Source organism: Agelaius phoeniceus, chromosome 10 (genome assembly GCF_051311805.1).
Source record: "Agelaius phoeniceus isolate bAgePho1 chromosome 10, bAgePho1.hap1, whole genome shotgun sequence".
Taxonomy (NCBI): Eukaryota; Metazoa; Chordata; class Aves; order Passeriformes; family Icteridae; genus Agelaius; species Agelaius phoeniceus.
In genome coordinates, this window is record NC_135274.1 from 14,133,472 (window position 1) to 14,154,977 (window position 21,506).

The 21,506-nt window shown below is 50.4% G+C and overlaps 1 protein-coding gene across 11 annotated transcripts in view; it reads right to left on the bottom strand.

Annotated features, from left to right (window-relative positions):
- Positions 1–710: 710 nt before the first annotated feature.
- Positions 711–21,506, bottom strand: part of ZIC4 (Zic family zinc finger 4) — a 35,290-nt gene continuing 14,494 nt past the window's right edge. For 9 of the 11 annotated variants that reach the window (XM_077183943.1, XM_077183944.1, XM_077183941.1 and 6 more), the window contains one exon: positions 19,569–20,577. In XM_077183943.1, the coding sequence (XP_077040058.1) occupies positions 20,156–20,577 (422 nt within the window). In that variant the 3' untranslated portion in view covers positions 19,569–20,155. Of the gene's footprint in view, positions 741–15,761; positions 18,354–19,568; positions 20,578–21,506 lie in introns of those variants that run through there. The other 2 variants (XR_013183626.1, XM_077183939.1) reach the window with 2 other exon arrangements.

A 21,506-nucleotide genomic window follows, 5' to 3' on the forward strand; every position in this document is an offset into this window, starting at 1 on the left:
AAGTGTCTCTCTCTCCCTCTGTCTCTCTCTCTCTTTTAAGGAAAAAAAAAAAAAGAAAAAAGAAAAAAAAATGATGACCCATTCCTTCCTTCTCGGTTCAGCCTGGAGGGCTCGCACTTTGAATCAATAGTCATTTTATTTGAACCAATGGCTGTGCTTCCACCCAGGCTGTACGTACAGTACTTTTCATAATAAACAGGGAGTTCACAGTTGTGGTCTTAAGGCACTCAGGTCTGGGGGATGCACGTGCAAAATAAATAAATAAATACATAAATAAATAAATAACATGGCAGTGGGATGAAAAATAAATCAACCAAAAAAAGAAAACCCTAACAAACTGCCAAATAAAAATTATTATTTGGAACCCAGGCGAACGCTCATGAAATTGTTACTTGTTGCCTTGTGGCACAGAGGCACTCGCCTCCCAGTCCCGCACCGTGGGGTCTGGCTCTGCCTTGCTCTGCTGCTGGGAGAAGCAGGAGGATTTTTTTTCTTTTTTGACAAAACTCCAGGAAGAACATCAACAACATTAGAGACGTGATTCTGAGCGCAAAACTGGTTTATGGCTAAAATGACATTAAAATCACGAGGGCATATTTTCTTTGCGACGCAAACTTTAAACACAAGCATACACTCATGAGAAAACGTCAAAAATAATAATAAACTTACCCCCGCCTGCCAAACCATCACAATTTGTGGGACTCTTCTTTAGTGCTGCAGACAACTTGACCCTTCAAGCCCTGCATTAAACACGGTGGATACAGTGAAACAGGAATCAAATTGAGAAAAAAAATTGTTTTGTCATGTAATTCTAAATAGTTTAATCTTCAACTGTCTCGGATTTCTTTACAACTCACTGGCTACGGTCCTATAAACACCACCTGGGCAGTTTCACAAGCTTTAAAGTTTTGTGCGAGTGTGTGTGCGTGTGTGTGTGTGTGTGTGTGTGTGCGCGCGTGTGTGCAGTAACTTGTTTAAAAGGCATCGTTACCATTCAGAGGTATAAAAGTATTGCCCTGATCTTTGGCGTGATGGGATTTGGGTTTTGGATTTGGAAGGGGTTTTTTTACATGCACCTCTCATTTTACTTAACTTTTTAAAGATGGGAAAAGCTGGAAGCTTTAGTTTTCGAGAGACTTTTCTCGTTATTCATCTGTTTGGTCGCCTTAGCTGCACAAAAGCGTATCAGCTGCGTTATGAAAAATGGCCTAAGCCCAGAGAATGTCACAGTGGTCGACTTATTATTTTAGCCCTTCTTAAAAAAAAAAAAAAAAAAAAAAAAAACCTCAGGGAAAGTTTGCTTTTGATGAATTCAATAAAAGCGGCACTGCAACGGAAGAGATTTTAAGCTAAAATCATACAGCATGGGGGCAAAAGCTTAAATCAGCCAGATGGCCAAAGGTAGACAGAGTCTGCCCGCTTTAAACCAATCCACCGAAGTTACAGTCCTCCAGACTTTTAGCTTCTTATTGTGTTTATCGTGCTTTGTCCCACTTCCCCCGCCCCCCTTAAAAGTGTCTCAACAAATAAATAAACAAAACTAAACTTTTGCAATTCATATGTCACGAACAGTTTTTCTTTCTTCCTCAACTCAGGATTTTTCTCTCTCTCTTTTTTTCTTTAACTTTTTAAAATTTTTCTTAGTTTAAAAAAAGACGCGGCATTCATAGCCCCTGGGCAAGGTGTTACTTTTTAATTTAGCAGCACCTCATGTCTCGTCTCCAGGGAGGGCTTCCCGGCTGTAGCCAGAAAGGACAAGTCTAAGGGACTGCAGGGATTGCAGCTGAAGGCTGTGCTGTGAATCAGCTCCTGTCCCTCTTCTGAGTAATAAATAGATCTAAATAATACCTGCTATTAATAATTATAACAAAAATAAATACCACAAGCTAGAGACTATGTGGGGCAGGGGGTTGAATTCGGTGTGGACTTTGTTTATTGTTAGGAAACACTCATAAACAGCCCTGAAACCACTAGCAAACTCCAATGTCCTCTGTCGTAAGAAGCTTTGCAATTCCTGTGGTCCCCATGGCACTCGAGACTGCCATTGACTTCCAGAAGTTGTCCTGGCTTCAAGCGAGGGCAGAGATGTGGCACCTCATCCTGAGTCCGAGGCTGTGCCCGCCTGCTTTAGTGACAGCACAGAGTTTCTGCTGCCGCTGGACCGAAGGAGATATTCTGGCTGTGCAGAGGTGCCAATAATCTGCAGGGGCAGTGCGGACTGAAAGCTCCCTGCCAGCCCTGCCCGTCCTGCCCGGGCTCCTCTCGCCTCTCGCCCCTTCCTCCACAATTCTCCCATGCAGCAGAACAAGTGGGAGGGGAGGCTGCGGCCGCCCGCGAGTGCCCAGCGCCGAGCTGTGTCCCTGTCCCACCTCTGTGCCTGGCAGCGGCACCGGGGCCCGGCCGGGCAGGCGGCGGGCGGAGAGGCCGGGCCGGCGCATCCCGGTGCCCGCAGCGCCCGTGCCCCGGGCAGCCGCCGCCCCTCGCGCAGGCAGCGCGGCCACCGGAGCGCGGGGCCCCAGGGCGGCGGCTGCCCCCGAGGCGAGGGAGCGGCCGAGCCCACGCGTGGAGGCGGCCGGTGCTGCCAGCCACCAAAGGGGACAGAAGGTCCTGCCTGCGGCAGGTGCTGCCAGCCACCAAAGGGGACAGAAGGTCCTGCCTGTGGTCCAGTCTGCGGGCAGTGCCCGGGAGCCGAGGGATGTCCCCGAGAGCCGTCTGTTTCCCCAGGACAGTGGTGATTTGAGCTCTTGATATTTGGCTTAATTTGGAAACGATTAAACGAAATAGGAGGAGAATAACCGTGCGCTCAGCTAAAAGCCAGCTACGGAGTGCAGGAAAGAGCGTGGTTTTTCTGTGTCTGAGTGGGCGAGTAGCGCACCGGACCCTGTCCCCTTTCAAAGAGCGAATTTACTGCGGAGTTTCCCAACCACCTGCGGGAATGGCTCCCTGACAGGCGCTGCCGGGGTGAAGGCGGCACCAGTCACGACAGCAGAAACCAGTTTGCAGTCGTTTCCCCGCTGGCGCAGCGGTTTACGAGAAGCGCTGAGATGCTGGCAGGAAAAACTTGGGGAGAAGCAGCTCCCCCACTCGTGTGTGGGCAGCTGAGGAGCCCTGGGCACCGCGGTGTGGGCGGACACCTCTGTCCCGCTTGGCAAGCCCTGGCCTTCGGCAGCCCCCGCCGCTGCCCTGCCCGGGGGTCTGACTCGTGTTCTGCCTCCACCTGCGGCTGCGCTTAGCGGGTCACCTCGACGTGGGCAAAAGAGACGTCTGGGGGAATCCTGATGATTTTCTAGACGGCTTTTTCCCGAAACGCTTGAGAAATCCGTTAAATCAAAGACCTCGAGAGGCTGGAAATCGCCCCTTGCATCCCCAAAGAACGCAAGCTGGGGAAATTTGAAGAGGCTTCATCCCAGTGGGAATGACAGCGCACCATAGAAGGGTGTTTAGAAAATTTGGAGGAAGTAGTTAAATCGGTGGACCAAAGAAGTTTTGGTTTTGATTTAGGAATATTTGGTTGTCCGTAAAATAATATCGATTCTGAGCGGTTTTACAGGAAAGGGGATAAATCAGAGGATAAATGGGTGCCACCCAGTATCACGCTGCCAGAAGCGTACCTGCCCCTGCTTACACAAATGATCTGGACAAAGAAAACCGCTGCCCCTCAGAGCTGCCCCCTTGGCCCTTCCTCCCCAGCTCTTCCCTCCGCGTGGGACAGGTCCCACCGCCTCCCCCAGCTGTGAAGCCTGTGCAGGGCGCTTGTTTATCCCGGGGATAGGTGATGCTGAGAGCGCTACCGGCGCTGCCTTCACCCGCCGGCTGCCTCGAGGGCCGATGCGGGGGATCCCCGCAGTTTGGAGCGGGTGAGGGGGCAGGCTGTCCTGGGGCGGGGGCCTGAGCACTGCCGGCTGGGCTGGCCGTCCCCACTCTGGCCACTGCCTGACTGGACACTGCCGACACGTTGTGACCCAACGGGCTCCATCGGGATCCGGGCCCGCCGGGTCGGCTCTGCCGCGCTCCGGGCACGGTGGGCCGGGAGCCAGCCCAGGGTCGCCTCCTCGGACGCAGCCTCGCCGCTTCCCTGTAGGAATACGGACATGTGGTCATGTTTACGGTGTGCAGGATATTGGACGGGCTGGTGTGTCCTCCCGGCTGTAGGCTGCCCGTGAAACGCGGGTGTTCAATCCCCGCCCCGCTGCGTTACAGCTCCTCTGCTCTGCGAGGAAACTCGCTCTGGCTCTGAGGCCCCTTGCTCTGGTCTTCACACCTTCTGAGGACCGATCCTGGAGCTCCCAACCAACCCAACCTTCCCTGAAGTAAAGAAGAATAAGGGGGTTTTCGGTTTTGGTCCTCCGAGCGCTTTCTCAAGTCAGGAATCAGCCAAGGAACGGAGAACGCGGAAGTCGTTCCCTCCGGCTGCCCACCGCCTGCTAAGGACGGGCTTGGGGACAGAGGCGTCCCCGGCAGCCCTCGCAGCTCTCGAAGGCTGTGCCTTGTTTCAATGTTTACTTGCCGTACTGCAAATGTCACCAGAATGCAACTTTAGTGCTTTGTGGTTAATATTTTTCGCCCGAGGTCTATCACTGGCATTAATTGTCCCAATAAATTGAGATATAGTGTGCATAATGCAATGTAACAATATGGTTATATTCCACGTGTATGACTTAATTAAGCTATTTGCAGCCTGATGCTGCAAGTCAACGGGTGTGCAAGTGGATTAACAATGTACTGTTCTCGTATCCTCAGGATGGTGCATAATTACTTTACTGGTGGTACATATCAATTTTTGATGATTGCAGAACACATGCTCACTTTACCAACAAGCGCTTTAATAACTCTCCGTTGTGTTTTTCAAAAGCGTTGTTTGGAAATATTTGGAAGCCTCGACAAATAATGTTCGAGGTTCGTGGCGCGAGGTTCAGACCCGACCTCTGATGGAGCTCAGGGGTTGTGAGGCAGTGCCCAGCCTCTCTGGTCCCGGGGCCGGGAGCAGCGCGGGGCCGGGGCCGGGGCCGGGGCCGGGCCGGCCGTCGAGGCGCTCGCCAGGTCCCCGGGGACGGGGGCGTGCGGAGAGGCGGGGGCAGCGTGCCCCAACACATGCTCCTGACATTTGCCAGCGGAGTAATGAAATTAGGAAACTCGATTACAGGGCGGCGGCGAGGCTGGGTAGCCCCGGGTCTTTGTTCCCGTGAAGATGGCGCCAGGCTCTGGCCGGCGGGATTTGGCGTGTGCCTCTCCACGCAAAGGTGGAGGAGGATGAGTGCCGACCTTTCTGGGCGCAATTTAATTTCTGCAGCCTAACCGGGCTGGGGGGGCAGGTACCACCCATGAGAGCGAGGTCCCTGCACCACGCCGAGCCGGGCCAGGCTGCCCGCCCGGCCGGCCCAGCGCTCCGCGGCGCCAGGCGCTGCCCTCGGGAGCACAGGGAGAGAACAAACCCCGCGCTGGGAGCCGCCGCACGGCGCTGGCACGCTCGGGAGCCCGACAGGGCTGGGTGGCCTCGAGGGGCCGGGCTGGGTGCGCCTGTCTGCGGGCTGGGCTCGGGCTCCGGCGTAACCAAAGGCAGATGGGTTCCTTGGCTTGGGAGGGCGTTCAGCAGCTCCCGGCCGCCGGGGCTGGCCGCAGAGCGGGCTGCCAGCCCGGCCGGGGTGGCGAGCGGCCCGAGGTGCCGGGCGAGGACAGCAGCGAGCGGCCTGTGCCAGCCCCGGGCCCTGCTCCGCGCCCCGCTCCGCGCCCAGGCGCGGTGTCGCTGCTGCTCCAGAGGAAGAAGACGATTTGTTCTTGTACCTGAAGCAGGTGATGTTTATGCAGAGACATCTGAATGACAGCAGGAGTGAAGGACAAATCTAATAAAGCCTAATAAACCGTGAGAGTCTAAATGTCATTAAACTTACAAAGATGAGAATCCAAATCACCAAAAAGGTAAATGTCTTCATTAGCCTGATCTCTGAAGACTGTCGAACATTTCATTAATTTATAATTTATGATTGTTTGACAAATATTGAAAAGTATGTAAATATGAGGGGGATAATGTCTTTTCTGCGGGAGATAAGGAAATGACCCAAACTGTACGTGCCTGCTAGATTACACACGAGGTTCCATCTATCTGTTATCAAACTGTGCTTTCCCTTTATACAACATATTGTGCAACTGACAAGTGAAATAGTGCAGATAAACCAATGGTTTAAAACGTAATAAAGACAACAGCCATTTGCATTTTTTACATTTTATTACAAAGGTAATTTACTATGACACATTTCTGAATGTAATTTATGAAAACATTTTAAGGCAATTATATAATGTATACAGCACTCGGAGACACAGAAAGTCAGATAAATAATAATCTTATGGATCTTCAGAGACTTTCTATAACGCTGAAAATATAGACTTCTGCAGGAACAGCAGTAAAACATAAAATCATAGAAATAAAATGCAGAATGATGTAATAAAGAGGAAATGGGTGTACTTCGAACTGGAATTGCAGCATTAGATATTCAAGGAAACAATTTCATCTATTCCAAAGAACTAGATCATCTCAGACTATTATTTTTTTTCCTTCCTCTGCATTGTGAGATGGGTTTCTAAGAGAAAAGAGGATTTCTGAGCGAAACGTGTTGCCCCCCAGTCCTCTTTGGCGGACCAAAAAATGGACGTTCCAGTGGGGACCCCGGGGAGGCAGGGAACGGCCTCCCTTTGCTCTCCTGTGACAAAGGCGAATTGCGAGTTTATTACCACTCGTCTTCTCGGAGAGAGAGAGGGAGAGAGAGGGCAGCAGGCGCAGTTCGGCGTGGGCAGAGGAGGCTGCACGGGGCCGGGGGTGCGGGCAGGCCCGGGCAGTGCCGGCCGCTGCCCGCCCCCTCCGCATCCCACCGGCTGCACCCAGGGAAGGTTTCCACGGTCCTCCCGCTTCTCTGCACAGCGCACACTTTTCTCATGCCCCACTGAAGTCCACGGCGAGGTGGCCACTGTTTTGGTGGGCGAGGGGCACAGGGTGGCCGCCCGAAGGGGGTCCTGAGCCGCCCGCGCCCCCGGCTCTCCGCGGCTGGCACAGGAGCGCTTCGGTGCTCACCGAGAGGGCAGGGAGATGCCCAGAAGATGAGAGGACAGCATCCCCCCATAAATGTCTCCATGTACCTCCAAGGTATTTGCACTCGGAGGGTCAGCAGCCCATCGCGTGCAAGCGCCTTGATTTGGGTTTTGTGTTTGAGCGTTTTTTTTCCCAAAACCGCCCAGTAGAAAATAAGCCACGGGGCAGAGTTTTCTAAAAGCCCCGCATTTCCCAGAATGGGCTCTGTGTCTTTGTCTTTACATAAAACAGTGCCCGTTGGCCAAATGTGCCTGTAACGAGCTTGTAAAACAAACCAGAAATCTCAGCTCGTCCTCGAGACTAAAACCAAGTCGCTTTATTCCCAAATCTTGCAAATATGCTAGGAGTCTTAGAAGTGGGACTAAAAAGCCTCCTGGCAGAGCTGGTTACCTGCTGTGAGCCTCACTGCCACAGACCCTTTCACCAGATATATTAAATCTCTTACCCTAAGAAAACAGGCACTTGTCACAATTGAAACCCGACGTATCGGGGCAGCAGGATGTAAGAGTTTAGGGAACTCTGTGTTTTCCCTGGAGGCCCTCCCCAGAGGATGTCCTACCACACCTCTGCTAGAGGCCTGCAGGGTCTGCCCGACATTTCCAAGGGCCACGTCCAGAGAGTGTTCCAGAGAAATGGCCCTCGACGTCCTCCCCGTGCACAGCCAGCACCTCGCCCCTGGGCTGGTGCTTAGCTGTGTATGGAGTGAAAGAGGTTTCGAGGAGATGGCAGGTGACTTCTCCCCCAGAACCTCGTTGGTCAGGCTCCCCCTCTCCATCGGTCCCGGCTGTCTCCCCCGATGGCAGGTGCCAGTGCCTGCCCCAAGCTGGGCCGCGCTGCCCGGCCCTGGGAGTCGCTCCCACGGCCCAGCAGCAGCCAGGGCAGGGGGGCCGCCAGCTCTGCTCTCCCCGCCCTTCGGCAGCACGCTGCCATTCTTTCCCATCTCTGAAGTATGTGTTTTATTACAAATTGTTTCATTTGATGAACAACATTCCCACCGCCCTGAGCAGAGTCTAAGTGGAAAAAGGTTTGCTTGGCATTGCGAAAGAGTTTCAATGATAATCGTTTAAAAAAATAAAGAGTCAACTACGCACACACACGAATATCTAGATATCGCCCGACGTGCTCAGCTGGCTTCTACGGACCTGGGCTGCAAGGTTTTTCCACCCAAACTAGCCCTCCTCTCTTTTTTTTTCTGATGGAGACAAGGAGCAAGAGGTCTCCTGTCCCACCATCTCACGTCTAGGGCAGGTCCTCCCTGTCCAGTCCTCACACGGCTCTTTCTGACCATCTTGGATAAAGACTGGCAATTGTTCAAAACTGGCAAAATATCTCGTGTAGTTTAAGTTCAATACGTGCCAGGCGACGGAAAGACACTGGCAACCGGTTTTTGTTTGGTTTTGGCTCTTTTTTTTTCTTGCTTTTTTTTTTTTTTTTTTTAAGGGCGTAAATGATTTCTTACAACACTCGCAGGCTTGTAACTTACAACGAAAGGAGGTGAAAAGGCAGAGACGGCCGGAGGCTGGGCTGGGAGAAGCCCACCGATCCCTGAGTCATAAAAGAGTACAATGAAAGGGCTTTATTGTCTCTCGTTAAGCAGTTCATAAGTGACCCCGTTTATTTCTGAATAGCCATGTTTTGATGACTTATAGTATATGCAAAAACAAACTTTCCCGCGGTGTTTTTTTTCTCCGTCATGCTTTTCTTTTCAAACAGCCAGATGATTTTAAAAAGAAAAACACCCAGAAATGATAAATCGCGTCGCATAGCTAATGGCTGGAGGGCGCGTTTACCAATTCATAATCATTTATTCTTGGTGATGTATGACCCTTACTCTTAAATCTCAAAAGCTTCTATTTGAAGGTGTAAATAGCTTTTTCCCCCCTTGCAGTAAACCTTACTGCATTAGCAGTGATTGATCTCCTGTACAATTCGTCCCAGAGTGCTATTTTAGAGGGGGAACACTGGCTTTTGGAGATTAACTGGGGAGTCTGTTACATATTAATGAACCTAGGAGATATACTAACGTTTTGGTAATTTAGTTATTTGTGTCTATAGCTTTCGCCGTTATTTTCTCTTAGACCCCCGCGGTTGTTATACATCGAATTAAAAAGTGGTCCTTCAGCATCATTTTTTCAGTGGCAACTAAATGCCATTTAATGTGAAAAACAAATGTTGACTTGTCTCTTGAAGGAAGTGTGTTTCTTGGCAAGACATCAAAGTGTTTTAAACTGTATTAGAAGGGTTTGTTAGTTTTCTTAGCCGGAGCCTACGGTAATGTAAGGAAAGAGCCTCTCGGTGGAAGCACCCGTCGGAGGGGGGAGCGGGCGCTGCGCAGCGCTGCGCATAGGTGCACGCTCGAGAGGCGGCTTTAGCTGCAGCAGGAATGCACAGGCACCTCTTCGCCGGGATTACAGCCTTGATTAACGTGCTAATGAATAGGGATGTTAAAGAGTCGTCCGGAAACCCGTCTGTGAGAAGGAGGAGTGAGAAACTCCTAGGCTGGGCTTAGCCTGCAGAGAGAGCAACTTCACTAAAATGCCATTAACCTACTGCTCCTTAGCAGACACTCGGGCAAAACACCTTGGAGATGTCTGAGAAAGGGCTGAGGTGGAAGCAGGGGGTGGAATCCCTGCTGGGCTCTCGCCCCTGCCCCCGCAGCTGATGCGGGGCTGCGGAGCGGCCAGGGCAGCCTGGAGCCACCGGGCCGGGCACGGCGCGCTGGGCGCCGGGGCAGCCGCTGCCCCACTCCTCGGTGGAAAAATAGTGCCGGGGAGATGGCAGGGTGGGGGAAAAAGGAGCCCAGCAGTTTTTTTTCAGCGGTTCCGCTCCCTATTAACTTTGACATCTTTCTCGGATTTATAAATTAGAGTTCATTATCCTCGAAGGTCGTCAAAGTAGGCATCTCAGCTAAGAATTAATGCGTGCAAACCCGCTCGCTACAGCTGGCTTCGCCTTGAGCTGTCTGGTGGGCTCAGGAAGTTGGCGGAGGCTTCAGTCACTCCAGTGGTCAGAGATAGCGGTCCCTTCTGCCCTCTTGCTTGCCATTTATCGCCGGTAGAAGGTTGAAACGCAGCTGCCCACCATCCTGGAGCGAGCAGCAAGCAGATCGCCAAGGCAAATGGACCTGCCCTTGTTTTTGAAGGAAACAAACATGTTTCTCCCCCCGCGTCCTGTCCCAAAGTTAAACGTTTGTTTAGGACAAACTCGAGAAGCAACAGTCTTTGCGAGAACTTTGTTTTCCCCTTCTCGTTGTGAATAACAAAGTGGTCATAGGCTACTCGGCCAGTTGGCGAGGAGAGAACTTTTGTTTTCTGGGGCGATTTATGTTCTTTATAAATATGTGGTTTGGAAAATAAAAAGAGACTTGAAAACGTTGTTACAATGAAAAAGGACAAATTAGAAGACATTTTCTGTGATCAAAGGAGGAAGAGAAAGCGAGTAGGGGTATTCAAAAAGCTTGACTTATTCACACAACTCCTTTGGAGCCCAGGGGCAACAAGCGTGTCTTACATTGAAAAGGCGGCTCTATTCAGAGTGCAGGTGCGAAGTGGTGTGGCACATTCTGCCACATTATGTAAAGGTTGTTGGAGATTAGTGTTCAGACTTAATAACTAAAGCGCTTGATTTACATTGGAAAAAAGCCCCCTCATCCGTGAAAGCAAAATAATTTAACGCGTGATCATTTCGAGTGCTGCTGATATCCTAATACTTGCATTGTTCTCGGCCAAGTACTAGAGGAGCGCGGATTGATGCTTTTGGGAACCTATCATTTACAGCCACTGAACTCTGCTCAGAACTGGAGGTCTCGAGGGGAGATAAAAGAGGGGCACAAGAGAAAAGTTTCGCATTAGGGAAAAAAAGGGGGGGGGGAGGAAAAAAAAAAAAAAAAAAGAGAGAGAACAATATAAACGTGACAGTTCTCCTCCTCCCTGCAGAGGACTCCGTGCCTCCTGTCCAGTGCCAGGGCGAAACAGCGTCCAGGTCTACGGAGGCAAAAATTGGGCTCAGGTCTCAGGCTCTTCCCTACTCCGCCTTCCCCCGTCGGAGCAGAATTACTTACCTTACTAATTATTCATATTTATGTAAATGTCATTAGTTAATGTAACTTTCTATAAAAAGATAATCAGGCGAGATCGGAGCATAGGTATTACCTTAAGTGCATTGGCTCTGGTTGTTTCATTCATATGTTAATACACGTGATGCAGTCGTGCCAGGCGTAGGGAGGGTGGAGAGGAGGGGAGAGGAGGAAGGCAAGGGAAAGAAATTAAATAATAATAACAAAGCCCCACAAAGGCTTTAAGTTTGCATCGCGGGACCAGGGAACACGATGCCTTCTGATGCGCTGAACAAAGGGGGACCCCGCGCCGTTCCAACCGCGGCGGCTGTCCGGGCATTCCGGCAACTTTGGGTGGCTTTTTTGTTTGTTTGTGTCCCCTCCTCTCCTGAAGGAGAATTTTATGCTTCAAACCGTTTCGATCTACCCAAATCCTCGTGCCAAGCCGAATGCCTCGATTCCCGAACGACCCGAATTAAAGTATCTTTGTACGGGACACGCACCAATTAAAATTGCAATACCTTTTTGCATCTCTCTCTTTAGTGTAAGCATTTTAGGGCCATTTCCATAAATTCTCTGCGAGAATAAAGGCTATAATGGGAACAAGGTGAGAAAGCTGTTAACCATTGTTTCAGCAAGAAAAGGTCGTAAGTCAGGCAATTGGTGTCTGACCTGTCAGGATAAGGTATAAAGGCTTTATTCATGCAGTCGCTCACGATTTTCTCAGCTCTCACAAAAGTGTTTTTATGATTCTGTTTTCTTACCTCGTTCCTTAATTAAAAAGCTGAATGATTAGAATAGCACCTGCATAATGTCTGAACGACGCCTGCATACTAATTCGCGAGTCTTTACATCTAGTAATTATAACATAAAATCAGAGATTGAATAAAACAGAAGGATTTTGCCCCTAAAGCCCTGCTAATCCTCTTTTAAAAGAGTCTGCTGAAATAATTCAGAACAGTTTCCGGAAGTTGGATTACCGACTCTTTTTTGACTATTTACAATGAAATGATATTTCACACTTAAAGGACTCTCTGTATTTCTACAACAGGTTTTTTAAGGTGGCCTGTTTTCTAGACAATAACAATCCAGTGATTCCTTTCTTTTCCTACCCGTTTTTTCCCCCTCTTCCTCCCAGCAAGATCTTCATCTTTATCAAGTATATGCGAGGATTAATCTGTCCTCAGGTAGGGATAACAAAACCTCCCCCCTTGAAACCTCCCTTTGACTCCCCACTCCGGGACTCCCCGTGACGATGGAAGAGGGAGGGCAGCCCGCTTGTGCCCAAGTTCAGACCTGATTCCCTGATTCCCGGCCGCTCGCGGCAGCAGGGGATGGAGCAGGGAGCTCGCATTGCTTCACCGATGCCCCCACCCAGGGCAGAGGATAATTTAAGCCAGCAGACACTAGTCAAAAGTTGAAGACTAATTTTTGTGTGTGTGTGTGTGTGTGTCTTCCCGAAACAGCTGGGGGGATGAGGGGGAGTGGTGGTGTCCGCGCTTTTGTCTGATGTGCAGGGCGTGCTGTAGCAGGTACCCTCGGGCCAGCAGCGAGGCAGGGGAGGCAGGAGGGAGCTGCTGGCGGCGGGCAGCGCCGTCCCGGGGCCGCCCCCAGCCCGGGCGGGCGGCGCAGCCCCGCAGGGCTCAGCCCGGCTCCCGCTGCCGGGGGCTCAGCCCGGACCCCCGGGGTGGCTTCCCCGGCCCAGGCAACCCGCAATGACCCGGAGAAGGGTTTTGCGGCGGTAATAGAGCCGATCCTCTGGGTAACATTGACTAGGGGGTAAGAAAAAAAATCTGCCGATCTGTTAGAGCGTCCTATTTATTTTAGGAAAAAGGTTTCCTTGTAGACTGGGGAGCTCCAGCCCGGCCATGAGGTTGGCTGCCTCATGACGAAGAAAACGAAGTTGGTGCACGGATTTTGAAACGCAGGAGCTGCCGCCCGCACCCTTTGCAGCTCCCCGGGGTCTCGGCGCCTGATCCAAAGGAGCCAGAGTGGTCCTGGCGTCGGAGCGGGGTGGATCCAAGTGAAGAAGTTGAGACTGAAGTCAGCCTCACGGGAAGTTGCAGAGGTTTCTCTGAGACGTTACCGTCATTAAGAGCACCTTAGTCTGTTGTGCCATTTCTTTTTAACTGTTAAAGAGTTGCTTTTGCGGTGACTTTTGTTCTTCCCCCTCCTTCTCCTGAATAGTGTAATCCTGCAAAAAACTAAATCATCTATCAGAAAATGGAGTCAACGTGACATTCAGCATTAAAAATCTAGGGGCTTTAACTAAAAGCTTCAATTGCTATCCTGGCCCCATTATAACCGAGGGAACGACATACTCTGTTGGAAACTCAGAGATGTTACATATCGCTTTAGCGGGCGCTGCCCTTGTTTGTTTATTGTAGCTTACTTTCATTTACATCCCAGGAATATTATTTCACCAGGCGACACACGAAAAGACAAAGGGTGTAAATAAACTAACATATGGCCCAGAGGTTTTAGAGGAGCTGGAGCCGCTTAGTAAGTCATGTGGGTGATACTGGGAATCCGTCTTCTGTCCTTCCCCCGCTCCCTCATAACCTCCTTCTCCCTGCGTATTCCTTCTACCTTCTCACGATAAGTCACGTTTGTGTCACAACCGGCTTTGGGGCTCCAGATGGTTTTTCCTTTGGACTGCAAAAATATGGGCAGCGCAGGGACAGGGAGGGATGGATGCAGGTCCTGTGCCCGTGCCTCTACATGCGGCCGGAGCAAACCCGTTGACATAACAAATGTGTGAGGGGATGTGTGTACACACGCACACAGCCCCGGACACGGTCGGTCCCGGCCGGGGGGGCCCGGGCCCGGGAAGGGGCGGCGGACAGAGCCGGGCCGTGCCGGGCTGCGCGGCCCCTTGGAGCAGGCGGCTGGCGAGGCACCGAGCAGGGTCGAGCAAACTGGCGCCCATGGAGACACTTGACAACCTTTTTCTGTTGTTGTTGTTGTTTCCAATTGTAACCGGTTTCAGGATTTCTCTCCCAAAAAGCGTAACCGGAGCGGAGCCCCGCTCCGTCCGGGTGGTGCAGGGTGTTTAACCGCACGCTGCCACCTCCTTCCCCTCCGCTTCTCCCGGTAAGGTGGCGGAAACGGGTCTCGGTTACTGATTCATATTTCTAATCTTCCTTTCCTGAACATACAATGTCCTATTGTTAAATGAATGGTCTTTAATTAATGCACTTGCACAATGCAGGGCCTTGCATGGGGATCGATGATAGGAAGCAACAGGGGATGGTTCCCTCCAAAATGGTTTGTCAGCATTGAGAAAGAAAAGGCAATGTCTATAAAAGGGCCACTAATAATGCCCACACGTCTCTCACCATGTTGTCTGAGGGGACATTCCTTCCCTTGTTGACAGTCAAGTGTAATAAGTACATGTCTTCGCTCAATCATTATAGACCATAGAATTGTATTCTTTAATTAGCATGTACTGTTAGCCCTCCTTTCCTTTATGGGCCAGTTTTTGTCTTTTACAGACCAGCAAAAATGTTTTCCTTCATTTCTTTTTCTTGAATTCTATTATTTCTTAAATTATTTTCTTTCTTTCTCTCTCTCCCTTCATGTAGTCAAATGTATTCTCTATTGACAATATTCCTGGCAGCTAGAGCCAACTTTTTGTCATCTCTGTGTGTTAGGCAACTTCTTTCAAGTTTTCCTTTTCTAAAAGCAACCAAGGCAGCGCATGCGCAAGGCGCCGGCCGGTTCGGGCCGCGGTGTGTCCGAGGCTGCTGCGTCCCTGCAAACAGCAAAGCCGGCGTTTGTCCTGCCAAGGGAGCTCCGAGCAGGTTCGGGAGCTGCGGAACCCCGGAACGTGTTAACATCCATCAGGGGAATGCGCAAGGCAAAGAAGGCTTACTTTACTTTCAGATTACTGTAGCTGTCGAAAGAATTCCCTCTCTTGAAAAAGAAATAAAATGCACTAAATCCGCCTAGGAACCTTATAAAAGGGTTTTATTTCGCTGTGACTGGGACCCATTCTGGAGGGGGTGTGTGGAAATTCTTCAAAAGAACAGTTGCATCCTGCGAAACAACAGCCCTTCGGGCAGGAGGAAGCAGCAGCCTCTCGGAGTGGCCCCCGCTGAAAACTCACGCCAATCCCCCGAGTGCTGGTGCCCAAGATCCCCGTGTTAGTGTCCCCAGTGTCGCACAGTGCCCGTGAGGAGCCAGAGTGCCACTGCGGAGGTAACCGGGACACGCACCCACCCCCCAGAGGGACAGGGCTGCACCTGGGTGCCACCGGCTCTGTTCCCGCACCCTGCACCTTGGCCAATGCTTAAAGTACAATTGGTTTGAAGTCTGCGATCTGAAAAATGTTGTCGCAGAAATGAAGCCAAAGAAGGGGTTTGTTTTGTTCTGTTCTTTTAATGGAAATGCCAACCTAAAACGATTAACATTAAAAAAGGTTAAAGACCAACAAAAAACCACTCATTAATACTTGATTGTACACCACATTAATAGTACACAGGTTTGGGCAATTTTTTTCAAGTAATATAAAAACCAACAGAAAGAGAAGGTTGATTACACCGTGTTTTAGGAATGGCTCGGTATCATCAGTACAAACACATAATTTAAAAGTGCACATTTGCAAAAATAACCATAGAAATGAAATGCTTATAAATATTTATTGTAAAAAAAATCCAAGTATTAAAAATAAATAGTATGTTCAAGCACACAACAAAACATTCCTTCATTGCCAAACATGTGATAAAGAAAAATAAGGAATATAAGAAGTCTGGAAAAAGATACAGTATACCAACATTGTAAATGTTTTTCTGCAAGCTACATTTTTCAGAGGCTTCTTCTCTGTACAGTTCACAAAGAATGTGCTAGATTTTCTCATAAATATGACAAGACCAAAAAATAATAACAAGAATAATAGTAATACCCTCTCCACTCTAATTTGAATCTGTCTTTACTCAGAAAAGGTCCCATTAAATTAATGATTTGGCTTAGAATGGCAGGATTTGGCTCAGATAATTCTTTAACAACTAAAACAGAAGTACACTGATGAGTTACGGCTTCAAGGAATTCATATTCCGAACAGGGCACTGCATGATATCCAATGAGAAACTACTAAATAAAACCTGATCAGGGAATCATTTCAGTACAACACCATTATGTTTATAAAATGAAGATACAAAAGGGATGCAGTTTGACTATCCTTACACGTACAGACAATAAAACATGAGAGCATATGGAAGCCATCACTTTGAATGCGTTAACAACTTCGATACATTGCAGTATATACATGCGTGATAGGTATTCGGACTGTTAAATGATCAAAGAATTTACTCTGTGTCTACGCTCTTGCTCTCAGTCTACTGGAGAGAAAACATTTGTTGGTCACAAAGTGGTGTTAATGAAACCCAACGTTTCTGCCTTCGCCCAAGAATCGCATTCCGTGCAGAGTGTATGTAGGAATAATTTATTAGAAGGAAAAGTTTGGAGGATGAAATGCAAAAACAATGGACATAATTTCAACTTTCGAACTGTAAGGTCATACAGACATCCATGGACATCTGTACACAGTCAGAGTTTCACACAGACACAGCCACATATATCCAGATGTATGTCTATACACAGGATTCGATAGTTTGGTATTTTCTGCACCCTCTGGGCCCCTAAAGTTATCTTTAAAAGTTTGATTTTATCTCTTTAGAAACGGTTTAAAGCTAACGGGCAGGGTGAGTTTGACAGAGAGGAGAACAAATCGCTGACAAAGAACCTTTTACGTTTCATCAGCGTTGTTAGGACGACGAGCAGGAATTTCTCAGATAATAACTCCCACTTCAAAGATTTCTCAGCTCAATAGAAATTGGACCATCCTTTTTATTCAACCACAAGGGCTGGCACTAAAGACGACTCAACTGTTTGAATTTTTTTTCCCCGTGTTTATTTTTCCCCTATTCACTAGGGTACTTGGATAAAATAAACAACAAGACAATTACTGGAACATGGACTTCTAACTTTCCCGGGCCCATGGCCCAGCGCCCATGGCCCCGGCCATGCGGGTGTCAAGTTCCCCCGCACCACGGAGCCTCCTCTCGCTGCCACGCAGCCACAGCAGGACCGGGAGAGTGAGAAGGGGGTACGGCCGTCTCCCCCCGGAGCTCACCCCGCTTTCCAGCTCCTGGGGGACTTGCATCGGGACACCTATTCCCTGAGACAGAGGCAGCCCAAGGAGGGGGATCTTCCAGTCCCCATCCTATCTTCCTCTGCCACGTTTGGTGGGGAGGAAGGGAAGCAATCCTCAGGCTTTGTGGCCAGTTTTTGCTGCTAGAAGCTGGTCAGAAAGGCTGGGGACAGCGGGCAGGAGCTCCCACCGGGCTTGGGGGGCTGGCAGTCCCTTACTTTGGGGAGAAGGAGACCGGGGCTACGGCGTCGGAACGGAGCTCGCCTCGAGGGGAGGGCGAAGCCCAGCAAAACCCAGCTCCGCCGAAGTGCATTAGGTGGAGGAAGTCTATCTCTAGCGGGGAGCAGATTGAGTGTATTAAGCTAGCATGAAACCAAAGGTCAGTGCAAATGTATCTTAATAGACTGTCTCAAATGGAGTGTGCCTCCTTTGAAGGCCGCTTGCTATTGCTCTCCTCATTACCATAGCGATCCTAACGTGGCATGCTGATGCACCATAAAACTCACACTTTCAACCCCAAAATCAGGCCCTTTGAACAACCCGAGCTTGATTAGACCTTTCTCCTTTTCTTTCCCCCCTTAAAAACCATTTCCTTGCCTTTAGAAACTCGCCCTCAAATCCCAAATGCATTCTCTGATCCTGGCAGAAAGCAGAAACAAAAGTGAGCTGAGGCGACGGTTCAAGCGGGCCTTTTCTTCCTGACAGTCTTATCCATTTTTATTATGGTCTGGAACAAGTGCCCTGTTCGCGTGGGTTTTGTTTACCGGAAATTAAATGAAAATGATTTAGTTCGCGTCAAACAAAAATATATACTTGTATACACAAGAAAAAGGGCCTGTTAGACGTAAATATTATGTCCTTAATGAAAAGACTGGACGGGCTCCAGACTTCGCCTTTCACTATTTAAGTATGACTTGCCTATTGCCATAGAAATCCTAACTTACCATGAAGATTCACCGTTGTGAAGAAATACTTCTTTGTGCGAGCTTGCTTTGATGTCTAAGGCATAAGATTCAGGCTTTCAGCTGCTTCTGTCTAGATTACCTTGAGAGCAACGGGGTAGACATCTGTAACAAGCAAATGAAAAATTAAAGGTGATTAGCCTGCACATCCAAATACTTCTGTAAATAGAGAAATAAAGAAATAAACAGATCTCAGGACATGATGGAAACATCCTCCCTACCCGCATTTGGCTTCTGCACTTCTCGATTTCCATGACACAAGTTTTGGGGGCTGGAGAGGGGCACAACTCTCCCCTGTTTAGATTCCTCTTTCACACACTGCTCTCACCTAGCTGATTCCCTAAGTGTATTCCCGTTAGCGACATGCTGTTGTCACTATCCATGATGTTTAAACACAAAAGTTGTGGAGTTTGGGCGAATGAAGAAAGGAACGCCGACTTGGTGCCTTGGGGGAAAAATACGGGTGTATAAGTAAGGAAAGCCCTGGCATTGGGGCGTTTTTAGTCACTGGCCAGTTATTTATTTTCCTGTCGTTTTTATATTTCTCGGTATCAACATGCACGTGTATATGTGCGTGTGTGTACAGTTGTACACTCGCAGTAACCCCAGTCACCTGGGTGCGGAGGTGATCTGTCAAACACCAGAGCATGCGGTTACAGCAGCCTTCTGTCTGCTCTCCGCAAGCCATAGAAACCCTTTCCAGCAGCCTATGCTATTTATTTGCCTATACTATCTGGTATTCTTAAACATAATTAAAGTAATTAAAACGGCACCATTCGGTAGTTTCAAGCTACCCCAGCGGAGAGGTTTGTTTATTTATTTTGGGGGTTGTTTATTTTTTTACCCCCCCCTCCCTTCTTTCTCTGAACCGGTGCAATGAACCCTGTAGGTTTGAGACTCTGGGGCAGCATGGAGATGCTGGAGGCGCGTTGTGGGAGCGGTTCACGTCTCCTCGGGGCTGTTGGCAGGGCAGGGCCGCGGAGCAGCGGCCCCCGGTCCCCGCGCTGCCGGGGGCTGCCCGGCCCCCGCCCTGGCAGTGACGTCAGAGAACGGGCTCCCCCCAGCCCCCCCAGAACCGCCCCCCCGGGAGCTCCAGCGCCCACGGTTCAACAGGAGCCGCGCTCTGGGTGGGGACGGGCATGTTTAGGTATTAGAAGTCATTACCAGTGGGAGCTAAAATGGACAGTCAATCATCGCACCCCCCTGGGCCTTCCTTTATTAGCGACTACTGGGTGGGGGGAGGAAATATATATATATGTATTTAGATACAGAAAGAGGGAAAAGTAAGGAGATTCTTTACAGAAACGTCAATCGAACGGGTTAATTAATCAAAAAATTTAATGGATCCATTTTGTACAAATTGGTAACAAATAATAGTTTATATATATATATATATATATTTCTTAAAAAACCACACTCTCACAGAAAATCGTGGGCGAACAGAACAGTGCAGCACACAATACTGTTGACAAGAGAAAATCTGTACAGAGAAAATCTGTATGAAACCACTGAAGGGAAGGGGAAAGGAAAACGGGAAGAGGAAGGGGAAGGGAAAGGGAAAGGAAGGAAAGGGGAAAGGACAGGGATAAGGAAAGGGAATGCAAATCAGTTGGCATGTAAACAGACGGGAGCAAGGCGGTCAGAGTGGGGGTGTGTGGCACGGCGGGAGGAGGCGGCAGCGCCGCGGCCGAGGCGAGCGCAGCCCTCCCGTGTGCGCGGTGCCGGGGGCGCGGGCAGGGCCCACCCGCACGCTCCGCAGCCTCTCTCCCTCCGCCAAGCGCCTCTCGCTGCCGCTCCCGCTCGCCTTCCCCGCGCCCGGCGCGGCGCTCCCCGTGCCGGCCGGGCCGTACCGGGGCCGTACCGGGGCCGTACCGGGCCGGGCCGCCCGCCGCCGCTCCCGGCGCGCCCTAGCAGCGGGGCCGGGGCTCGGCGGGCAGGCGCGGCGGCGGGGAGGCCCCGGGGGGCCCGGGGGGGCCGCGGGGCCCCGCGCCTTGACACACGTACCATTCGCTCAGGTTGGCGGCGGGCTGCGCGGGCGCGGAGGGCTCAGCGTGGGAGCAGGAGGCGGGGGGCTCCCGGCCGGAGTCCGAGGAGGGGGACACCAAGGAGGGCGTGGAGGACTCGTAGCCGGAGCTGGGAGGAGGGGATTTGCAGTGCACTTTCATGTGTTTTCTCAGGGAGCTGGGGTGGGTGTAGGACTTGTCGCAGCCTCTCACTTTGCAGTTGTAGGGCTTGTCGCTGGTGTGGACATGCGAGTGCTTCTTCCTGTCGCTGCTGTTGGCGAAGCGCCTGTCACAGCCCTCGAATTCACATTTGAACGGCTTCTCCCCTGCAGGAGGCAATGGGCGAGCACAGCCATTAGCGGCGGCGGCGGGGCCGGGAGCAGCGCATCCCTCACCCCCACAGCCTCCCCGGACCCCTCTCTCCGGCCCTGCCACGGCTCCTCTCCCCGCGGAATCTCCTCTCACTAGCTCTGCCCTTCCCCGCGGGCCCCGCCGAGCATCCCCCGGCGCCGCGCTCCGTGCCCACCCGGATGCGTGGCCGGCTCCGCAGGCGGAGCGCCCTGCCCAGCCAGTTTCTCCTCTTTCCCCTGGCCTGTGTGTGTATCATCCTAAGGGTTTGTGCACAAGACAAAGCTCCGAAATAAGGAAAACTTAGAGGAGAACTGCTCGTTCCGAGCAAACTTGTGCTGTCCCCGCAGACTCCGAAGTCCTGCAGAAAGAGCGGTCAGTGATTTATCCCTTCGAAGGCTTTAACGTTAAATACATTTCTCACAGTCCCCCAGGCACGTGGAAATATTTTCCATAACCTGGCTAGATCATATTTCATCCACTTCATACTTGCACTGATTACAATGCCATGGAAGATCCACATCCCCTTCCTTTCCCCGCTCCCCAGTTTGCTGATAACATGTGCTAAAGTACGAAATATTTCAGAAAGACATTGATTGTGCGGGAAAAATGATAAAGTTTCAGCAGAAGGATGACTAGGCCAGCGCACGGCACTGTCAGGAGTGTAAGGATTCCCTTTCCATTTCAACCTACACAGCCACTGAAGGAATTGCAACCGGGATTAAATTGTCTGATCATATAATAACTGGTGTTATGCATAATAGAAATACAATCGTATTGCTGGAGTCGTGTGAAAATGTAACCTCGAATCATGTGGACTTGCCATGGTAGACGATATACAGGAGGTTTTCAAGGAAACACGCCACAGCCAGATGCAGGATGAAATGCTGGCGGCATTATTGTTCCT